A 21749-nucleotide genomic window follows, 5' to 3' on the forward strand; every position below is an offset into this window, starting at 1 on the left:
GATCTGATTACCTACCTATGGTTCAGTACAACCAATGTGATAGAGCTGTGATTTACTTCCTCTTAAGAGTGCTGAACTATGAACCCAGGGTAAGTGAAGTGGGCATTCAGAAATAGCAGTCTTGCTGGATGGCTTCAATGTTCACTTGTTAAACAAAGGGTGCTTTTACTAAATTTATGCTGTAAGAGTCCTGATCAATAGTGACTTAGATGCAGACTTGTACATATGCAGGTTGTCCCCAGTACGTTGCTCATGGGATGTAGGCTGCAAGTGGCCACCAGTTTGCACCTCATTCCAACAATGAACTTCAACGTTCTAACAAATAAAAATAATGGACCTCATAAACCCATGCAAAATGAAATTGACAGGTCATCATGGGGGCGGTGTGTGTGTATGTCTTTCTCATGACTGCATTTGTGGTCAAGCAAGAGGGAAAAAAATCCCTTCCTTCTACCAAGCATTACAGAGAACTTAGGAGTAGGGGCAGGGAGTCTCTTCTTTCAGGCTGGGTGGGAAAGACACCCCCCCCCAATTATTTTAGAATGTACTAAGCCTGGCTAAGGCTTTCCATTAGCCTGCCACTCCTTCTAGTCCTCAAAAGAGGAGCGGGTTGTGTGGTACTCACCACTTAAAAGTTTGTACACCCTTGATGGTATAATACTTTTTGTTGGATGCATTGGTCAGATATTTATTGTACCTGCTTACAGAAACTGACATTTACTCAACTTGCATTTTAAATCTGCTTCTGCCATGTAGTGTTTGGGACATTAAGCATGGATTTGTTAAGTCTTTCTTTTCCTTCCCAAGACTGAGGAAAAAACAACAAAAAGTCAGTCAATAAAATTAAAGCAATAGTATTGGTTTAAGCCAGTTTTCCTCACCTCCTATCTGTGCTTCCTTAGTTGTAAGATCAGGAATATTGGCGCGACATACTTTGTGCCTTTTGGAAGACTTGAAAGCACTTTTTCTGTAACAGTCTTATGTTAAAAATACTGATGTGGTATGCGCTAGAATGCTACATGAGCAGCAAATCCCCAGCTATCCAGGTATTAGTAGAGCAAAAACTTCATAGCAGGTAGAGAGAAAATAATTATTGGTGGGAGCTCTATGGTAGGGACAATTGCACATTGGGTGAGACCCACAAGATCATGTGCATTGTTGTATCTTTCTGGTGAAAGCTTATTGAACTAAGAATATTCATCAAACGCAACTGTCTGAGCAACCTTTACTGTACAGCATAGATGGCTAACCTGAGGCATTCTAAATGTTGTTAAACTCCCACCAGCCTCCATCAACATGACTAATGGTCAAATATGACGGTAGTTGTACTCCAGCATAACCTAGAGGGCCACAGGTCCCCTACCCCCTTTATCCAGACTAGGCAGATTCTATCACTCCTGGTGTTATTTTCACAGGTATTATAAACATCTTCAAAATAGGTCATGCTCTCAGCCAGCATCCATGTAAAAGCCTGGGATGAATGCCAAGAAATTGCTTTTCCCATACATGTTGTGGTACTGTCTCTGCACCCAGGCTCTTGGACTTAACCAGGAACAAGTTTTGACAAGATCTAATACCTTGAAGGAAGGCACTGTGTCTATACATCTCCAGGGAACTAACCCACAATCTCATTTGGAGAAAAACTGTTCTCCATAGTTGAATTAATTTGCACTTAGGTTTGTCCAAAGATCTCCCTAATAGTGGTTGACTTATATTGCTTCTAAGGCAGCCAGAGCTGTAAAGTATAGTTTAATGTAAAGAGCCTCACCTTTGAATGCTGCTGCACGTGCAGGTATATCCGAGCAGTAACAAGTGCTAATCCTTACTCCAGGCCAAGCACCACCCATACACAAAGGGAGGATATTGGCAGGCTTGGAGAAATGCTAATTTGGGGCAGGGTGGGGAGGAGAACCCAAATAGCCTATCCAGTGGCCACAGAATGCAGAACACGTGGGGGTGGAATAGAGGACTCTGGAAAAGGTTATAACCCTACAAAGTACATAGTTTAAACTATAGAATTTACTACCGCAAGATATGGTGATGGACCTCACCTTGGAAACAGCCTGATCCTCCATGAATTTGTCTGTCAGTAGCTACTAGCCATGATGGCTATGCTCTCCACTGTCAGAAGCAGTATGAGTCTGAATACTAGTTGATGGTAACACTCCTGCACTCACGTCCTGCTTGAGGTTCCCATAGAAATCTGGCAGGCCAATGTGAGAGCAGAATACTGGACTAGATGGGCCTTTGCCCTCATTCAGCAAGGCTGCTCTTGTGTTCTTATAATCCTGACCTGGATCAGTCCACACTGCAACATTTTGTTGCAGCTCCTACTTGTTTCAGCCAACATCAAGGGTTGACGTACATATACAGGCTCATAGAAAACTGATTAGATCCAGATATGTATGTTAATAGAACCAGCCTGATACCCCAGTTTCTCTCATTCATCTCATAGCTTTGCAAGGCTCAAATTGGTTAAGGAATTGTGCTATATTTGAAGGGGATGTCAACATGGCCTGTGAATATAATGGCAGGACAGCCCTCAAAGCCTGCAGCAAAGATTCTTAGAAGGCATGTTTTCAATGGCCAAAGATTGATGTGGGTCTTTTATGATAAAGATACAATTATGCAAGTTTACTCACTCAAGTCCTCATGATTGCTGTAGGATATGACTTTTCCATTAGGGCTGCTTAGTCTGTCTTCTCTCTGTGATTTGCAAACTTCCATATACAGATAATTTCTGCCTGTACTAGAGAGTCAGGAGCTGGAAGTAAGTGCCCTCCTGTTAAGGCATTATTTTATGACACAAAGGCTAAAAACACTTAAACAGAGCTGCATTGCCCAAGAGTCGATATTTCAGGCTTTCTTAGCACATCACAGATTTCTAGAACCTGCCCTGTTGTCAGATTTCCCTTTTGTTCCTAACATAAGCCCAATTTACTTGCATACAAGTGCCGCCCTAGAAGATGGCTATACCTGTAAATTGGGCTTATATTTAGATTCTGTAATGAAACATTAGAAAGGGGAGGGGGAGGAGCAGGACTTGGTTTGTTTGGGGAGAAATTCAATGGCATTCTGTGTTCTTCTGCCACAGTAGTCCCTGGAGGGCTTCCTAGTTGATGGATCCTTCATCTTCCACCTCACTGAGGAGTGGGGCTGTGTCCACCGGCTGCCTGACTACCTCCTCTGCCGATGAGTGCTTTGTTGAGCGGTTCAGTGTTCCACCCTGGGAATGGACAAAAGTGGGAAAAATGAGACACACTGGAGCTATGTTGGGGCTGAATTCTTGTGCAAAGGTTTTGGAATCTCACTGTTGGCATTGAGGTGGATTGTGGATTCACCTCCATGTCTTCTACCACCACCAGTTAAGGCAGGGACCGCGTTCAGCCTGGCTTGCATGAGAAGCTTCACGTAGTTATAATTACATCTGGTGCTGCCTGGTGGCATGCTTCAAGGAGGTTTGTGGGTAATGATGGCACAACAGCAGATAACTGGGGAGACGATTTAACATCGTGTCTGCCACCCCACCTCCCATAACACACCTTTGTTACCCCACCAGCAAGATATAACTGCCACAGATTCCTCATCCCTGTTAAGGTAATACAAGCAAAGAAAGTAATACCAGAAGCACTTCAGAAGCGAAACGAACCAAAAAAACCCAGACTATTTTATTTCTGATTTAAAAAGATAAAATCCTTCATTTTGGGGTATTGTCTGGAACCCCCTTGTTCTGCACAGATTTAAAACCATTCTACATTTACTTAAATTGCATACTTTTAATTAGCAACATCTTAATTTTAAAAATGTGGCATTATTTTGCTAGGATTTGTGGTTACCCTCCCAGTAGCCTCTCTAAGGCTATAAACCATCTTCTTGTTGTACAGTGGTCCAGAAAAATGCTGACTTATGACTTATTTGAGCACATGGTCTAAATAACGAGAAGGGATCAGAACTCAAAAGAGATGGACAGAATCCTGCTGCTACCACCAGTCTCCATGGTCCTGTTTTAGGTTCTGAAATTTTAGCTGATCTCGGCTGTACACTGTCATACTTTCCTTTGCAAATCATAAGGGCTAGAACAATGGTTTTAAATGAAGGATATTTTTCGGCTGGACTATGGAGCAGAATTCAGTTTCTGAATGGCAGATGGCCCAAAGATAGGATTCTTACCTGCTTCTTGTCTGCTATGTTGAGGCTGATGGAGGCAATAATGCAAGCAATGGTGTTGGCCAGCATGAAGACCATCATCTGTTGCCAGCGCCATAATGGTATCTTTAATTCACTGTCAAGGTAAAAAAAATGTATGTATGTACAGCAAGCAAGACAGACAATTGGTTGAGAATTTACATCCCCTCATGTAGGTATATACAAAACAACATGTGGTACTGGTCCCATACCCAAGCCATGAACCAGACTGCATTCTGGGATTCAGCTTGGGGTGCTGATGATGCTTCCTTGATTGACAACACAACTTTTTGCCTCTCCTTAGAGGAAGGAAGAAAAACAGCTATTCTCACCTGGACTTTGTTCCCAGAATCCGTCCCACAATCACATTAGAGAGGCCAATTCCAATCATCTGTACAGATGTTGCGAACCCCATGGCTGTTCCCAAGGTCGCCTGGGGGACCACAAGGGGGATAGAGGGCCACATGCTTGCCTGTTAACAAGTGGTTGAAACACAAACAACATAAATGGGAGAACAGGCAGATGGATAAGTATTGATGATAAGTAATTGTATCGTTTTCGTAATGACATGTTTGCTGCCCTGGGCTCCTTGGAGGAAGGTGCAGGATATAAATCTGAAGAATCTACTTTCAGGATGGTTTCTAAGATTTTATACCGTCAATTCAGAATGAATAGCAGGACAGAAGTGGATAAATAATTCATTTTATGTATGCCCTGATCAAACTGACCTGATGGGGTCTACACACAGGTCCTGATTGTGCTGAAATACACATCTGAGTTATGATCTTGTTCAACATGTGTTGAAATAGTCACAAAACCAGGTCGACACGTGCAAACACAATGAAATAGTCAACACTTGATGTGATTCCAGCACATCAAAAGCAGTCATGAGAGTGACTTACCAGCGTTCTCTAAACCTCTAGTACTGATCATACAACATAGCTGGATGTAGCTCATTGCTTGGGTAGGACCGATATACTCTCTTCTATTAGCAAGCTGACATCTCATTTCTACGGAATGTTTAATCTCAAAATATTGGATCCAGTAGTAGAATACGAGTTAGAACATGGGCTTGCAGAGGTCAGATCTCTGTTAAGCCAGGGGCAGGGTTGTTTTCCAGCTTCAGTTCCCTTCCCAACAACCCCACTAAAACAGGAAACAGAAAAACTTCCTTTGACACAGTGCTATGCAAATGATGTAGGGTTGTACCTGACACTAGTCCTACTCGGAGCTGACCCATTGAAATTAATGGACCTAAGTTAGTCATGCCCATTAGTCACTCTGAGTAGGATATAACCCACAGAAGCTATCCAATCTATTATACGGAGAAGCAGAAACCAGTGATGGGCAGATATATCACATTTCTAGTGACTTACTGTGGCAAAGGAGTAGGTGACACCCAGCCAGATGGTAGAGACAAGCGGAGGAACAAATGTGAAGGCCAAGAGAGCAAAGACAGGCAGAGTCAGCACTGCACAGCCAACTGCAAATACGCCTCTCAGTCCAACGTAGTCCTGAAAAGAGACAAAGTGAAGACCCATTATAGGGAAATTTCAGCACAAGCTGAGCTGATAAGGCTATTGGGGCTGGCTGGAGCTGATGACGACAACTATTAAGTATATGACACCATCAGTGTGCATTACGCTTTACAGTCTGTGCCCTGCCCCAAAGAACTTGCAGTGTAAAAATCAACACAGCAAATACTTTGGGTTGTAGTCAACGCTAGTCCTACACAGAGAAGACCCACTGAAATTATTGGGCATGACTAGCTCTGGTCCGTTAATTTCAGTGAGTCTACTCAGAGTAGGTCTTAGTTGGATGCAACCCAACTCCACTATGTAAAAAGAAAAACCAATAAATAAACCACACAATCGTTCTAGAAACACTGTTGTATTGCTTGTGGATCTGTTTATAGTCTTCTAAAATACATTGCAATGTTTTTTTTTTAATTTGGTGATGCAATAGATTTGACCTTACTGGTGACCAGGGCGCTCCTTAATTTACCTTACATCCACGCCCGCGCCAAGTACTTACAATCAGAATGCCAACTGCTGCCGAGAGAACAAGGGAGCTGTCATAAACTGCCCCAGCAATATAAGCAGCCGCCTGCTGGCTGTAGCCAGGATACTTGTCTTGGATAAACTTGCTGGAAAGAAGAAAGTGTTGCAAGAGAGAGAGAGAAACCTGTTAGCATTCCAGATTAGAGGATTTTGACACAAGTATTATGACAGAAAGATTTTCACTTCATCCTTATAAAAACAATTCAGTTTTTCTGCCTTTCAGGTTTTCAAGGGCCTTTGCAATGTTTTCTTTGTGCTGAGATAATGTACATGGCCCAGAGGTACTCTGGACTGACAGCCTATGGCCACATTCGCACAACTTCATAAGCCAGGGTTGCTGGCTTATCATGGTTTCATTGGGAACAAGTTGCACACTGCCCGATCACTCCTGCTTCACTCCTCCCCTGGGGGTGAGTGGAAGTGACAAACCAGGAAGCTGCAGTTAAACTTGGCTTCCCAAAACTTGCAAACCAAAGATTGTGGGTGGTTTCTCCCTAACAAGCCAGGATCGCTAGCCAGCCTTAAACCATGGTTTGTTGTTGGCTTACAAATCCTGCCTTGTTAGGGAGCAATAAACTAGGATCACAGTTGCAGATATCACAGGAGCAGTGGCTGGTGCCCGCTAGTAGGGCAGAAGGTAAGGAGGCCAAGAGTAGGTGGAGCCAGACCCAGTGACAGATACCACCACCCCCTGGGTGGTTACTAAGTAAGAAGGCAGGCAGGTGTGGGCTGGCTTAAGGGCAGAGTAAGGTTGGTGGGGCACTGCTCCATTAGCCCTAATGGATCAGTCTCCACTGTATCATGGTAAGCCAAGCTTAATTGTGGCTTCCTGGTTTCTTTCATCCCACTATTCCATCAGCTCTGCTGAGAAACCATCTGTTTTTAGCTCTGCTTCTTCCTCATCCGTCACCTAGCAATAGCCATTCCCAAGGCTACTTGATCCATTTCCATCCGAGCTGGCCAGTATAAGAACTAGTGTCTAACTTTAAGATTTGGTACCCAAGTTTGTCCCGTCTCCTGTTCCTTTTGTGCTGTGTGTTTTAGATTGTAATTCTAAGGCAGGGATGGGGAACTTGTGGCCCTGCAGAAGTTGTTGAACTACAACACCCATCAACTCTTACCACCATCATCGGTTCCTCTGATTCTGGAGAATAGTTAGGGGGTGACCCAGGACTCCCAAGCAGAGGGCTGCAAACCTTCTGCTCCTTTAAATTAAATGCATGTACACATACATACTAGGGGCTGCCGCTCAACAGAACACGCAGGAGGGTCCCCAAATCCAGAACGGCTGGCTTGCCACATTTCAAAGTGAAGTAATACACATTACCTCTAAAGATACCCCACCTTCAAGAACCCACTAAGGCCAGAGTCTAAAATTACCTTACTGTGCCAATGGCTTATTTAACATCCAATTTCAACCCCTTGTGCAATCAATATTCCTCTCTTTGCTGATGGTAGAAAAGCAACACAGGAGACTTGCCAAGGTCACACTGTTGGAGGTGAAATCAGGAAGGATGGAATCCAAAAGTCTCCCAAGACCATTACTCAAGAAGAGCCCCCCCCAGCCCCTCCATTTGGGGAAGCTGCAATGCAGCAGAAGAGCCGGCATGCAGACCGCTTTGAAGACCAAGCACAGTGAGGCTAGCCAGCTGCCAGGGGACTCTGGCAGCAGCTCCTCAGGATATATCGCAGGGGGGACTCTTTCCAGAATCAGTGTCCTCCAGAGGCCCTGACAAGTTATCAGGCTGTTGGCTTCTACCTCCCACTTGAATTATATTTTACGGATTTATGTCCCACCCTTTAAGAACATGACTGGGTCAGACCCACTGGTCCATCTAACCTGCTATTGTCTACACTAACTGGCAGTAGCTCTCCAGCATGTCAAGGAGGAGTCTCTTCCAGTCTTACCTGGAGATGCCAGGGGTTGAACCTGGGACCTTCTGCGTGCAAGGCAGATGCTCTACCCCTGAGCTACAGCCTTTCCCCAAAACAGCATAGGAAATCATCATTGGAAATAAAACCCATAGAGTTGTAGCCAACTAGGTTCTACTCAGAGTAGACCCATTGAAATTAATGGGCATGACTAATATAGGTCCATTAATGGGTCTGTTCTGAGTAGAATTTAGTTGGATATGTCACATGCTTTAAATGATGGAATGGAGATTTTGCCTGGGGCTAAAAATGACACCAAAGTCAGTGCTGGCAAGCCTCTCTGGGAAAAGCATTTCATAATCAGGATTTCAAAAAGGGCTTGATCCCTCGTTAGCACCCACCATAACTGCAACAATCCCATTCGGCATCTGAATTTATTTGAAATTGTTTTATATATGCAGTTGTTTAATGTTTTAAAAAATATATATGCATTGCTTTATATATTTTATTGTATCGTGAAATCGCTTTGAGGTGCTTCATAGGACTCTGGTCGCAAACCATGAAAGGTTTTAAAGCGGGGATGGCGAACTTGGTACCCTCCAGAGGTTGTTGGACTGCAGCTCCCATCAGCCCCAGCCTGCATGGCCAATTGTCAGGGATGATGGGATTTGTAATCCAGCAACATCTAGAGGGCCCCAGGTTCCTCACCCCAACTTTAAAGGTAAGTGCCAGCTGTGATGGCCCTGCACATATAATACTGTAAATATGATAAGCACGGGTTTATTAGAGTATATGTGGTAAGTAGGCTGAGTGAGAGGGGGGAGTACATGGGTTGGAATGTTGAAGAATGTTGTATGCTGATTGGCTGAGTGAAGGTATAAATGGGAGGATGACAGTTGAGAAAGAGTTCTGCTGAGAGGGTTGTTGGCTGGATTGGATTTAGGCGGGTAGTGAGGCAGGTTATTTATGACTAAGAAATATAAAGAGTAATGCATCTTATGAAACCACAAGCTTGTTGATTGAACCTTTAAGTAATCTTGTTATTCCCTGTGTAAATAAATAAATAGTTCTTGGTTTACCAAAACGCCTGACCCAGGACATGTACCAAGGTGGGGAAACAGTATCGATGGTGGCAGCGGTGAAGAGATAGTGTAACAGCAGCAGGTATCCAGAACAACCCAGGGCTGTAATCTTTATAGGCACAAAGATACATGGGGTTGTGGCCTGTAAGTGCACCCAGACACAACGTAGCAATAAGCCAGGTGGAGACTAAGGCACAGTCTCAGGGCAATATTGTTTACAGGGAGTGTCTGGTGGTGCTGCCTAGCAGTGGGATCTTGAGAGATCTGTGCTAGGGCCAGTGAGAGAAAAGTTTGGAGAGCAGGACCCTGAGGTGGAACCGTGACAGGTGGTGACCACAGAGGGATCCTGACAGGTGGTGGTGCCAGTTGCGGTGGGATACGAACAAGAGAGAGTCCCTAGAGAGTAGCGTGATTGTGAGGGGAACAACTAACAAAGATAACTTGTGAGTGTGTGGTAAAGTTTGTGAGCTCTTAGAAACATGGCTGAGTTCTTGAAAATGAAGAGAGAAGTGCTGGTTCATGTACCTCATGAGGGTAAAGGGGTAGATGAATTGCGTGTAACATTAATCACTTATACCACGGTCCAAAACCAAGAGCCTGTGAGAGAAGAGACCCCAGAAGGGTGCTCAAGTAATCCTGCCTATGTGGAGTATTTAAGAGAGAAGTTAAGCTGGGAACGTGAAGAAAAAGATAAGGATAGAGAGATTGAGATGGTGAAACTGAAAATGGAGGTTGAGGAAAAGGAGAAGCAGTGGGTCTTAGAGCCTGAAAGATTGAGAATGGAGGCTGAAAGGTTAGAATTAGAAAGGGAGAAGTTTCATTCTGAGAAGACAAGAAAAGATGGATGAAGCAAAAATAAAAGCAACTCCGAAATATTTTGCCGTGTATGAGCCTGGACAGGATCCACAAATTTACCTCACAATATTTGAAAAGGCACCTCAGATGTGGGGTTTACCTGAAGATAAATATATGCAGTATTTATCAAGTTTAATTAAAGGAGAATTGGCTGAGGTGTATCAATGTTTTCCCTCAGACAGGCCAGTGACATATGCTGAATTTAAGGAAGCAGTGTTCAAAAGGTTTAGATTGCGGCCTGATTATTTTAGAAAACTTTTCAGAAATTGCCAGATACAGACAGGGAGGTCTTTTGTGGAGTTGGGGGCAAAATAGATGGATATATTTGAGAAGTGGATGATGAGTGTGAAAGCTCTTTCTGTGGAAGAGGTGAAAAGCCTCATTATATTAGACCAGCTATACCATCAACTGCCACCAGAAATTACGTTACTGGTTAAAGATCGTTCCCCTAAGTCTGTGCAGGAGGCGGCAGAGCTCGCAGATCATTTTATCTCAACCCGAACGGGTTAGTTGGGAAAAACACAAAGAGGTTTTAAAACAAGACCCAATACTAATGGCAGGTGAGAGGAACCGTTTGGAGAGCAGGACCCTGAGGTGGGACCGTGACAGGTGGTGACCACAGAGGGGTCCTGACACCAGCAGTTTGAGTTTTAAGTCAAACAGCATTTAAAACTGGCACAAAATTGATATGCCAGCAGGGGATATCTTAGATCATAGAATTGGAGGGGCCCATCTGGGCCTAGTACAACTGTGAACCAGACTGGGAAGGCAGACCCAGAAAAAGGGACCAGTCCATACTAGAAAGGGCCATTTTGCCCACCCCTCTGTTATTGGTAACATTCACACTGTTCCCCCTTCAACCAAACACCAGCATTGAGCCTAGTCACTAAAACCACCACTGTTCAACACTTTACCTGGCGTCTGCCACGAAAGGAAAGACCCCATTGTAGAAGAACATGATGGTGAGGACAAGAAGCCAATAGCGAAGTGGTAGGTGTCGGATATCCTGAATGCGCTGAGAATTCAAAAAAAGGAAAGAAAATGCACAACCACAGAGCTCGAGGATGCTTATAGACTACCTAGTCCACCCTGCTGCTCCATGCAGGAAGCTCACATCCAGCATATGACTGGCCAGACTACAGCAAGGGAGACAATGGAACCAATTCCCTCTCTAGGGAATTGGTTCTACTGTCAATCTACTCTTATTGCCATGAGGTTTCTCCTAATTCTCCTACTTTCCTGTAACTTAAGCAGATTAGACAGTGTCCTTCAATGCTCTGAAGGTTAAAGTTTCTAGGGCAGGAATGTGGGACCTGTGGCCCTCCAAATGTTGCTGGCCTGCAGCTCCCATCATCCCTGACCACTCGCCATGCTAGCTCGGGCTGTTGGGAGGTGGAGTCCAAGGATATCTGGAGTGCCATGTGTTCCCCATCCCTGCTCTAGGGCTATATTTTCACTGTCACTTCCAGAGGGAAGAAGGGTCACCACATACATGATACCTCTTTAAGCCAGGAAGGATACAGCACAGAAAGACTCTGTGCCAACGCCACAGCAGCAATAGTGCAGGTATCGGGAAATGCCCATGCACATTGTTGGCCATGCCACCAGCTGCACACTGATGCATATCTGGAGCACCAGCACACAAAATAAAAACGGGTGGTGGTGGTGGTGGATATCTCATTTTACCTCATCAACAATCCCACTATTTTACAGTGGCAGTGTTTATATGCACCAAATCAGATAACTATCTCACTGCACACATTGTAGGAAGGCAGCAAAATTTAAAAAGTTAAAAATCAATCAGAATATCCAAAATATTGTGCTAGATATACACACATGGATATGTGTTATATATGTGTATGTGTATCATGCAGTGTGTATTATGTATGTATTATCAGGTTGTGTGTGTGTGTGTGTGTGTGTACATGTATACATGCACACACAAACATGAAATGTATTCATTTTGCAGCCAGAAAACAAATAATGTAAATACATGTGTATACAAAGGCATACATTAGTTCATCAGCACACCACTCCTGTAGAGTGCAACATTTGGACAGTGATTTTCTGGAAGGAAGTGAGGTTGGGGGCTAGTAGTCCCTCTGTTCTTGGAAAGACCTGTCAAGTATATTGGGGACTTTGAAGGATCTGCTGGAATAAGGAAATGTTTCCTCACTCCATAATAGACACATCTGGAGGGCATTTTGGTACCCACAACAAAAAAAAGTCAAAATGAACCTCTCCAGTCTTTTAAAATGATACACAGTTGGAGACAAGAAAATGATACACCCTTTACAATCAATGGGCCAAAGCAACTGCCAGGACTCAGTCCAGCACAGAGGTCTTATTCTGGTCTGTCTCTGGCGGTCCACACCAGCATCAGTTAACAGCCTATGTTACCAGCTCTCTGCTTTGAATACAGGGGAAAGGGTCACTTTTTTGTTCTTCCAGTAATAAACCAACAGTGCATGAAACTGCAGAGCAAAAAGAACCCTGACAAAGAAGCTAAGAACAAGATTGCATTAAGCCACCACAGCAAGAACCAGATACCAGGTCACAACCAATTGAAAATCAGGGTCCAAATTTACAGTGCTGCTTTAGGTGGGCCAACTAGCTCCTAGCCAAATGAAATCCGGAACGTACTTGCTGGCCACTCAGATTTCCCACCATCCCTTCTCTGCCGAAAAAAATATAATGTAAAGCTACAGCATGGAGACTTAAGACGCTGGCTCCCTCTCCTGGCCACCAATGATAAAACATGCTCTCAAAACTGCAAGCAAAAAAAATAAAGCAGATGTTGCCTGATGCAACTTCTGCCCCGCTTACCACTTTCTTGGACTCTTGCTGGATGACTCCATCCAAGCCAAGCTGCTTCATGCCCACTTTGTCAAGCACGCTGACTACGACAGCCGACAAAAAGCCCAACACGCATAGCAAAGTCCCTGCAGACAGAGAAGAACCCATGGATGGAACCACAGTCATGGGAGGACTTTAAGAGTGCGTTAGACAAGAATTTAGTTATATTTGTTTGGGGGCAGGAACCCCAGGTTAAGAGTACAAAAATCACTGCTGCAGGAGTAAAACTGGCAAGGATTTCCTCTTATATGTAGCTTTGAGACTAGGATGGTACACTGTAACAAAATCAGACTTGTTGATATGTTTAAGCTTGTTATGAAGTGTTATTCAGGTAAGGAAGAGTTAATAGAATGCATCGGGTTGAGGCAACCCCAGGTTAGTTCGGGTCCACCTAGAGCAATCAGGCGTTATCAAAAAGGTGGTGGTGAGGAGATGGGAGCACACGGGATTTCTGCTGCAGCAATGCTTCCTTGAGGAATGGCACAGTGTATTTGCTGCCATAATATCTGATCTTCTTGAAGGGCTCTGGTTTACATGGGATACCGTGGAGCAGGAATGGGGAACCTCAGTCCTTGGGACCCAAATGCAGCTCCCCAGACGTCTCTGTCAGGCCCTCTGGACTATCCTCAGGCTCCACCACCCTCTTAAGCCACACCAGCCCTTCTATGCACACTCCTTGAGTGTTTATGCCTGGCTGGAATGATTTCTTGAACTCTGTTCATGCTTCTTGCTTGCCCGGAAAGAGGACAGAGATGGGTGTGTAGAAACTAGCCTTCAGTACACTTTTCCCATTGGAAGGTGGCCCCTGGAAGGTGGCCCAGGAGGGCGGGGGAACTCACCTCCCCAGAGAGTCCACTGGATCCCAAAGTGGCTTTCAAACTGCTGGGTGAAGAAGAAGTTGAGGACGCTTCCCAGCCGGGAAAAGGAGAGCGTTAGGCCAAATGCCAGAGCCAGCTCCTTGCCCTTGAACCAGAAGGCTGTGATGCGATTCTGCACAACTCAGGAGACAGAAAAGATCTCAAATTATTAAGTGGATGATATTCCATGCAGAAAGCCTAGGGGGAGAAGCTGGCAGTGCAGAGGAGTCGATATAAAATCTATGTCCTGTCGTTTCATGAAACGCTCAAGGCAGCGAACAGAACAGTCACAAAGAAACAATCAAAACCCAACAGCTAACAATGTAAAAACTAGGAACAAAACAAAGCAGCAGTGGAAACGAGCATCTCCAATCAGCAGCATAAACACAGTTCTCCATGAAAACACATACGCCTTTTGATCCCACGACTCCCCAAGGCAACTGCACACCAATTACAATCCACAAAATTAAGCCAAGTCCCCAAATGCTTGCCTAAAAAGAAAGGTCTTAACGAGCTGCTTCAAGGTGCGTTAACAATGGCGCCTGGCAAACCTCTCTGGGGAGGATGCTCCACAACCAAGGCACCATTTGTAAAGCATCGCCCCAGACCTATTAACTTGATAAGCCAAGTTCTTCTACTGCTTTTCTTCTCTTTGCCGCTGCTAGATTTCTCTTTACAATTATACATCGTTACTGTTATCCAGAGCCACTGGGAGGCTGCACCCACTGCCTCCCAGGAAGAACGTCATGGCACAGTAGAGACCAACCTGGCCTCATCCATCAGCTAAAGGAGCAGCTGCAAGAAACTTGCTTTCCTCTCTCCCTGAAATAATATGCAGCTCCAGCTTCCAGTTGCCCCAGGACTCCATCATCGTTATTATTATTTATTTATTTCATTTCTACCCCGCCTTTCTTTTCATGATAGAAACCCAAGGTGGCTTACATATGGTTCCCAGGCGGTCTCTCATCCACGCACTGACCAGACCTGACCCTGCTTAACTTCAGCAGTGTGCTGGCCTCATGCGCCTTCAGACCATGGTCTGGGACCATTAGCCGGGGGTACAAGGAAGACCAGCAAGGTACTGGGTTGCATCCAATACATTTGACTCAGAGTTGGAATTAATGGACCTAAGATCGTCATGCCCATTAATTTCATAATAATAGGTAACCCTGCTGTAGCATGCCAAAGGCCCATCTGGTCCAGCATCCTGTTCTCACAGTGACCAACCAGATGCCTCAACGGGAAGCCCGCAAACAAGACCTGTGCACAAGAGCACTCTCCCCTCCTGTGGTTTCCAGCAACTGAAATTCAGAAGCATGCTGATTCTGAGATGATGTCATTATGGCATCAGATGACTGACAGGCAGGCCATCCTGCCCACCATGTCAAAGCTGGCCCAAAGTTTGCTGAGTCCAAAAGATTCCCACGCCTGCCATAAACGAAGGAAAGCATTTGTTTTGATCCTTACTTGTTAGTGACCCATTTCCAGAGCCAAAAAGCAGCCTGCCCGTCAGCATCAGCGGCAAGAGGTAGGGGGTTCCTTTGAAGTGAGAGCCCAGAGCAAACATGGACGATCCCAGGACAGTGAGGAAAGAGAAGACGAAGACACCAACTAGGGGAGAGGAAGAGAGAAATCTATGGGGGAAGGTTGTCAAGTTGAGGTACATGAGGGTTATAGCAGAAGTAGATAACCTTTGGCTGTCCTGATGTTGCTGAACTACAACTCTCATCAGCCCCAGCAAGCATGGTCAAAGGGTCCTCATGCCAAGCTTGTAACGATTATGCAACCTGGAAGAGAAGTCCAGTTGCATGACTCCATTGTGATATCTCTTGAGCATACCAAGACTGTTAACTGGAATGGCATACAATAGGAAGACATTTTGTATGCCTCTGCTGTGCCACAAACAGCCACATCTCTGTGAACGTTGCTCCAACAATAATTAACATGCAATCTAAACCAGTGGTTGGTGCCTGTTGGAAATGACAGAGCGGAAGGCAGGGAGGCCAACTGTAGGTGGCGTCAGAGCCAGTGATAGGCAGAGAAAGCTCATTCTAGTTTTGTCCCCACCCTCCTCCCTGCCGGCTAAACTGAGAGTTGGGCCCCATCTGCACTATGCATACCATTTTAAACAATCATGGCTTCCCCTGAAGAATCCTGGGAAGTATAGTTTGTTAAGGGTGCTGAGAGTTGTTAGGAGATCCCTATTCACTGCACAGAGCTACAATTCCCAGAGTTCCTTGGGAAAAGGGATTGGTTGTTAAACCACTCTGGGAACTGCAGCTGTGCGAGAGGAACAGGAATCTCCTAACCTCTCTCAGGAACCTTAACAAAATACAGTTCCCAGGATTCTTTGGGGGAAGCCATGACTGTTTGGTATGATACTGCTTTGAATGTATAGGGCGGGTAGGGCCTAAGGAGGAGGAAGCTGACAGCCAGTGCGACCCCCCGGGGCAGGTTGTAAGTTAGAAGGCAGGCAGCTGGCGGAGGAGGGGGGGCGGCTGAGGGCAGACTGAGGTTGATGTGGCAACCCATTTGCTCTAATGGACCAGTCTCTACTAATCCAAATCCCAGATATGTTAGCCTGGGGAGATGAGGAAGATTAGGATAAAGTACCTTTGGGAAACCCCTGGCAGAGGAGATCCTGCACTGGCAGAAATACATTCCATCAGCCTCTGTCCCTCCCGGCCACCTTTGCATGGGGTTTGCCTGCAGTGGTTTTAAATCCAGCATAGGTGGCATGAATTCTGCCGCTTTCCCATCGTTTGGATTGCTCTATTAAAACATTGTCCTAACAACAAGCGATGCACATATTTTATTCCAATTTATTTGAACCTACCTAACCCCTGTTTCTAGGCCACCCAACTCAAACTCCTCACATTCATGTTTAAAGCCCTAACTGACTTAGGCCCCAAAATGTATCGGGTGCCACAGCAGGAAAAAGTCCCCGCATCCATCCCTGCCAATTGTGCCACAGAAAACAAAGGGACGCATAGAAGGAATTCACTCGATGATCTCAGAAAGTCAAATGGGGAGGAAGAACAATTAGCCTCAGTTAAAACTCCTCTGGACTTACAGCGGTTTCCCAGTTTATCAATTAAGAAGCCAGCCATGATCACCACCAGTGCATTACTAGGGGAAACAAAAGAATACAAGAGTTGTGGTTTGATGGTTTTTTAAATACATTTGCTGCTACTTATTTCCCCTTCCCATTTAAAAAAAGCCTAGCTGGGTCAGACCAAAAGCCCATCTAGTCCAGCATCCTGTTCTCACAGTGGCCAACCAGATGCTTACGGGAAGCCTGCAAGCAGGACCTGAGCACAGTAACACTGTGTGCAACCTGAATGAACTGTGCTCTCTTCACCTGATTCCCAGCAACTGGTATTCGATCCAGCAGGAAAGGGAGAACATAGCCATGGTGGCTAGTAGCCACTGGAAGCTTTATCATCTAAGTACATCCTCCCTCATATATACAAGATATAAAAGGACTTACGTCCAGGCATAGATGGCATACAAAAGATTGTATTCTTCAGGTGTCATCCCCAGGCCTTCCACACAATCAACTGTTCCATTGTGTCTGGTGTCATTGCGGTGTGTGCCATTTGGACAGGTCAGGTTCTGCACGGCAAATCAGTATATAAAAAAGAAAAAAGCATGAATCCCAGCAATAAACGAGGCGTCAAGTTGGTGGACATCTGGATTTAGCCATGCCGACAAACACAACTGCCTATTTGCCCTGGGTGGCTAGCGCTTTTTCTCCACTGACTGAGGGTACTTTGTAGAGCAAACTCTCAAGAATCACAGGCAGAGGATAACAGATGGCTGGTCTTCACATGTAAGAGGATGAAAAATGTTGGATAAAGCATAAACTTTCATGACTGACCAACACCATAGCTCAGATCAGTGTTCTGCACGCAGAAGATTCCAGGGGCTATCTCCACTTAAAGGATCTTAGCTAATGGAGTTGGAGAGAGCAGGGGGAACCTCTACCTTAGATTTGGTTCCTCTCCCAACAGTCAACCAATGTTTTGCAGCCACTGACCATATTCAGTCCTCATTATTATTTATTTATTAAATTTATATCCTGCCTTCCCTCCCAGAGGAGCCCAGGGCGGCTGCTTTGGGGGGTTTCCTCCCCCCACTTCTGCAAAGCGTGGTGTTCCCGAGCATGCCAATGCTTCTCCTCTTGTGTCTAAATTGTACCATTTTGGCTATGTAAGGATCCACAATCAGAGTTTTTTATTATTGTCATCAATTTATTACCCATCCTTCACTATCAGGGCAGGTTACAATAATTTCACAATCAATATGAAAAACATTTTAAAACAAATTACAGTCACAGGACCAGGGATGGGTCCTAAAAACACACATCTCAGGTGTCAAAGGGTAAAGAGGTGCATCTTTGGCATATGGTGGAAACTATATAATGATGGTGCCAGATGGATCTTTGTGGGGAAGAAGTTCCACAACCTAAGAGAATGTGCTCTCCTGGGCCACCGCCACCCCAAACTTCTGAGGGTGGTGAAACTACCAAGATGGCCCCAAGAGGGTCTGTAGGGAAGGAGGAAGTTTTTCAGATTCTTAGGGCCAAAGCCATTTAGGGCTTTATTCACTTATGCGAGCACCTTGCATTGGGCCCAGAAATGAAGTGGCAACCAATGCAGCTGTTTTAAAACAGGGCTTTTAGGAGCCAGTAATCTGGCTGTTGCATTCTGAACCAGTTAAATCATATATATGATAAACCTATTCTCCACCATGAATTTATCTAATCCAGGGATGAGACAAGTGTGGTGACATTTTAACCACATATATTAGCTTTGCTTGAGTTCTGGGTATAGCAAAAAGCATTCCAGCATATATCCCGGGTAGCTCAGCTGCAGAAATCGCTCTCATGTTTGGCTTGAGAAGATTTGTGCTCAGAAATGTTGTGCAGCTGGGCACCACTACTCCATTTGTCTGAAGACTACAGTCAAGATGGCCTTTACAGACTATTGTTGCCCCTTTCCACCTAAGCACTTACTCCTTGAAACTGCTCTTGCAAAACACTGGGGATATCAAAGCAGAAGTAAGAGCCAAAGGTCAAGAGGCAGTTGAAGAACAGCACAAGGAATCGGTAGGAAGCTGCAGAGGAAACACAGACTGGTTACCGTGAACAAAGGCAACAGATGCAGAACTGAGGCAGAAAAAGATTCACACATGACAAGTAAATATCTGATGCCAAAGGCACCTCACTATGGGCTTGCCCACTGGGCTAGTTTGCTCAGATTTTTTGTTGTTATATGCCTTCAAGTTGATTACGACTTATCTTTTTTGGATATATTCATAGGGTTTTCATGCGAAGAGTATTCAGAGGTGGTTTACCATTGCCTTCCTCCTCTAAGCCTATGGTATTTCCAGGTGGTCTCCCATCCAAGTACTAACCAGGCCTGACCCTGCTTAGCTTCTGAGATCAGATGAGATCAGGCATGTTCAGGGTAGTATGGCCATAGTTGCTCAGATTAGACCCACTGAAATTAATGGCCATGACTAATTTAGGTTAATTTCGACTTGCTGACACATTTATAAGCAGCTCTTCTCTGACAAAACATCAAATATATTTTCTTTATTAAATGTTCCAGGGTATTTCAATGGGACCTTCCGCTTTCATGTGGTTCACTGGTAGAGATGGAGCAGTGGGAAATCAGAGAGACTTCACATGGGTAATTTATTTATTTATTAGATTTATATCCCACCCTTCCTCCCAGTAGGAGCCCAGGACAGCATATACATTGCTTATGCACGCGCAGGTACATTTGCTGCAGATTTATCTGGCATTTTTCGTGGTTGTTTCAACTGAGATTTCCCCAGGTTGTAATATTGTTCTTCCCATTGAGAAGCAGACTATAGGTCCTCAAATAAAATCTTGGGATCAAACAGGAACCACAAAAGCAGAGCTAGCAGAGTTCTGGATATAGTGAAATATGGGGGGCTCCAAAGAGGCACAAACTAAAACACAGCAACCCCCCCTCTTTGAAATAACCGGGCGATTTTCAGAGCGCCTCGGAAACCTCCCTCTAACCCCCCCCATAAGAAAATAAGTGAAGAGGCTGGACTTATTAAGAGCGAGGCTTAGCAGGGCTTGAGCTCCAGTCTGTATTTTTACAGCAAGAGACGCATATGAAAAAAGGGAAGCCTGAAGCAAGTACACAGAGGGCACTCCTGAGCATGTGCAAAGAGCCGCACGCGCTCTTCAAGTATCTGGGATTGGGAAGCGGGGGGCGGGATTTCCAAGAAGCTTTAGAGCCTACACCCTCTTTCTTTGGGGATTAAGCAAAGGAGAAGGCAGAGATGTGGTAGCGGCGGCGGGATGCGCAGGGAACAGCCCGCCACGTGCCTTAACGGCGATCACATGACAGGAGCGGCTCTCGCTCACCTTTCTCGGCGGCTGCCTCTGCCATGGCTTCAGCTCCGGCTGCTCCCGAACCTGAGACTCCGCCCCCTTTCTCTCGGCCACACCTCCCGCCTCCCTAACAGACACCGACCAGCGCTGGCAGGTGCCAGACTCTGCTCCCTCCCTCTCTGTCTTTGTCCTTTGCTCGCACCGCGAGCCACAACCCCGCCTGCGCTTTCCCTCAGCTCCACCTCCTGCGCAGGCGGGGCGTCCACCACGACCTTAGTCACTCGCAACATCAAAAACTCCGCCCCTAACTAAGGGCTCGGGCCCGCCCTCTTTCTCCGCCGTCTGACCTTTTCTTCCCAGACTCTGCACTCCAAGCCACGCCCCTCCAGGGAACGAGGCCGCGAACAAGCTCCGCCTCCTACATTTACATTTACACCTCTCGGCTTAAGCCCCACCTCTCTGTCCTGTCACTCTCCTTCCCTCCCCCCAGTTTACCTTACCTGAGGCGTGGAGAGAGTAAAGGATATCTCCCTCTGTTGGAGGACGGGGTGGTAAAAGCACATTATTTCCCCCAAAGAATTCTGTGAACTGTCGTACGTGAAGGGTGTTGGGAAATGTAAACGCTGTGAGGGAGAAACTACAGTTCCCAGGATCCTTTGGGGGAAGTCATGCAAATATATGAGCTCTCTCAGGCATATTGTTGTTATTGTTATGTGCCTCCAAGTCGATTAGAACTTATGGCGACCCTATGAATCAGCGACCTCCAAGAGCATCTGTTGTGAACCACCCTGTTCAGCTCTTGTAAGTTCAGCTCTGTGGCTTCCTTTACGGAATCAATCCATCTCTTGTTTGGCCTTTCTCTTTTTCTACTCCCTTCTGTTTTTCCAAGCATTATTATCTTTTCTAATGAATCATGTCTTCTCATTATCTGTCCAAAGTATGATAACCTCAGTTCCATCATTTTAGCGTCTAGTGATAGTTCTGGTTTAATTTGTTCTAACACCCAATTATTTGTCATTTTCGCAGTCCATGGTATCCGCAAAGCTCTCCTCCAACAGCACATTTCAAATGAGTTGATTTGAAATGTGATTTGAGGCATATTGCAGACCATTTTGGGGTGTCTGTTTTTTTCTGTATTTCATTTCCCCCTGATTTCACTCTAGCGGCAAATACAGAAGTACAAGGGCCCTTCATGATAATCAAAGTCATGCCCCCCCCCCCCTTGCCGCTGGGTTGAGAATGAGATCCTTGTTAATGCCTTCTCCCACAACAACAGATGTCCCTAGGAGCCAATCAGCATGAAAGAGGGAGTGTTAGCTACTTAAAAGTCTACTCACTGGCTGACTCACCTCCTTTCACTCTGATTGGCTCCAATCAGTAGGAAAGGACAATGAAGCATGTGAGAAGACTCTTCTCAGTGACTACTCCCCTTTCGTGCTGATTGGCTCGTAGGATGCTGAAGATATAGGGATCCTGCTGGGACCCTACTCCCATAAAAGTGAAGGCTCTAAGACTCCACCCCCAAGACCCTGGACAAATACACCCCTGCCCCCCCAGCCAAAAAGGTGTACATATTATTATTGCTGTTGTTATTTATTGCCCACCC

The 21749-nt window shown here is 45.4% G+C and overlaps 1 protein-coding gene and 1 pseudogene across 2 annotated transcripts; both read right to left on the reverse strand.

Moving 5' to 3' along the window:
- Positions 1 to 1174: 1174 nt before the first annotated feature.
- Positions 1175 to 20503, reverse strand: LOC133371716 (major facilitator superfamily domain-containing protein 1-like). Of its 2 annotated transcripts, XM_061599420.1 has the most exons (13): positions 20177 to 20502; positions 18785 to 18885; positions 17258 to 17382; positions 16841 to 16896; positions 15235 to 15378; positions 13750 to 13908; positions 12881 to 12996; positions 10969 to 11069; positions 6220 to 6331; positions 5562 to 5699; positions 4518 to 4657; positions 4171 to 4282; positions 1175 to 3226 (listed from the first exon to the last, which is right to left on the reverse strand). In XM_061599420.1, exons 1-13 carry the CDS (start codon positions 20199 to 20201, stop codon positions 3113 to 3115), a joined length of 1443 nt encoding a protein of 480 aa, XP_061455404.1. In that variant the 5' UTR covers positions 20202 to 20502; the 3' UTR covers positions 1175 to 3112. The 2 variants fall into 2 exon arrangements, with proteins under 2 accessions (XP_061455404.1, XP_061455405.1); XM_061599421.1 differs by lacking the exon at positions 18785 to 18885 and having other exon boundaries at positions 20177 to 20503.
- LOC133372185 (5S ribosomal RNA) lies at positions 19138 to 19255 on the reverse strand (annotated as a pseudogene).
- Positions 20504 to 21749: the final 1246 nt, after the last annotated feature.

This window comes from Rhineura floridana, chromosome 17, assembly GCF_030035675.1.
Source record: "Rhineura floridana isolate rRhiFlo1 chromosome 17, rRhiFlo1.hap2, whole genome shotgun sequence".
Taxonomy (NCBI): Eukaryota; Metazoa; Chordata; class Lepidosauria; order Squamata; family Rhineuridae; genus Rhineura; species Rhineura floridana.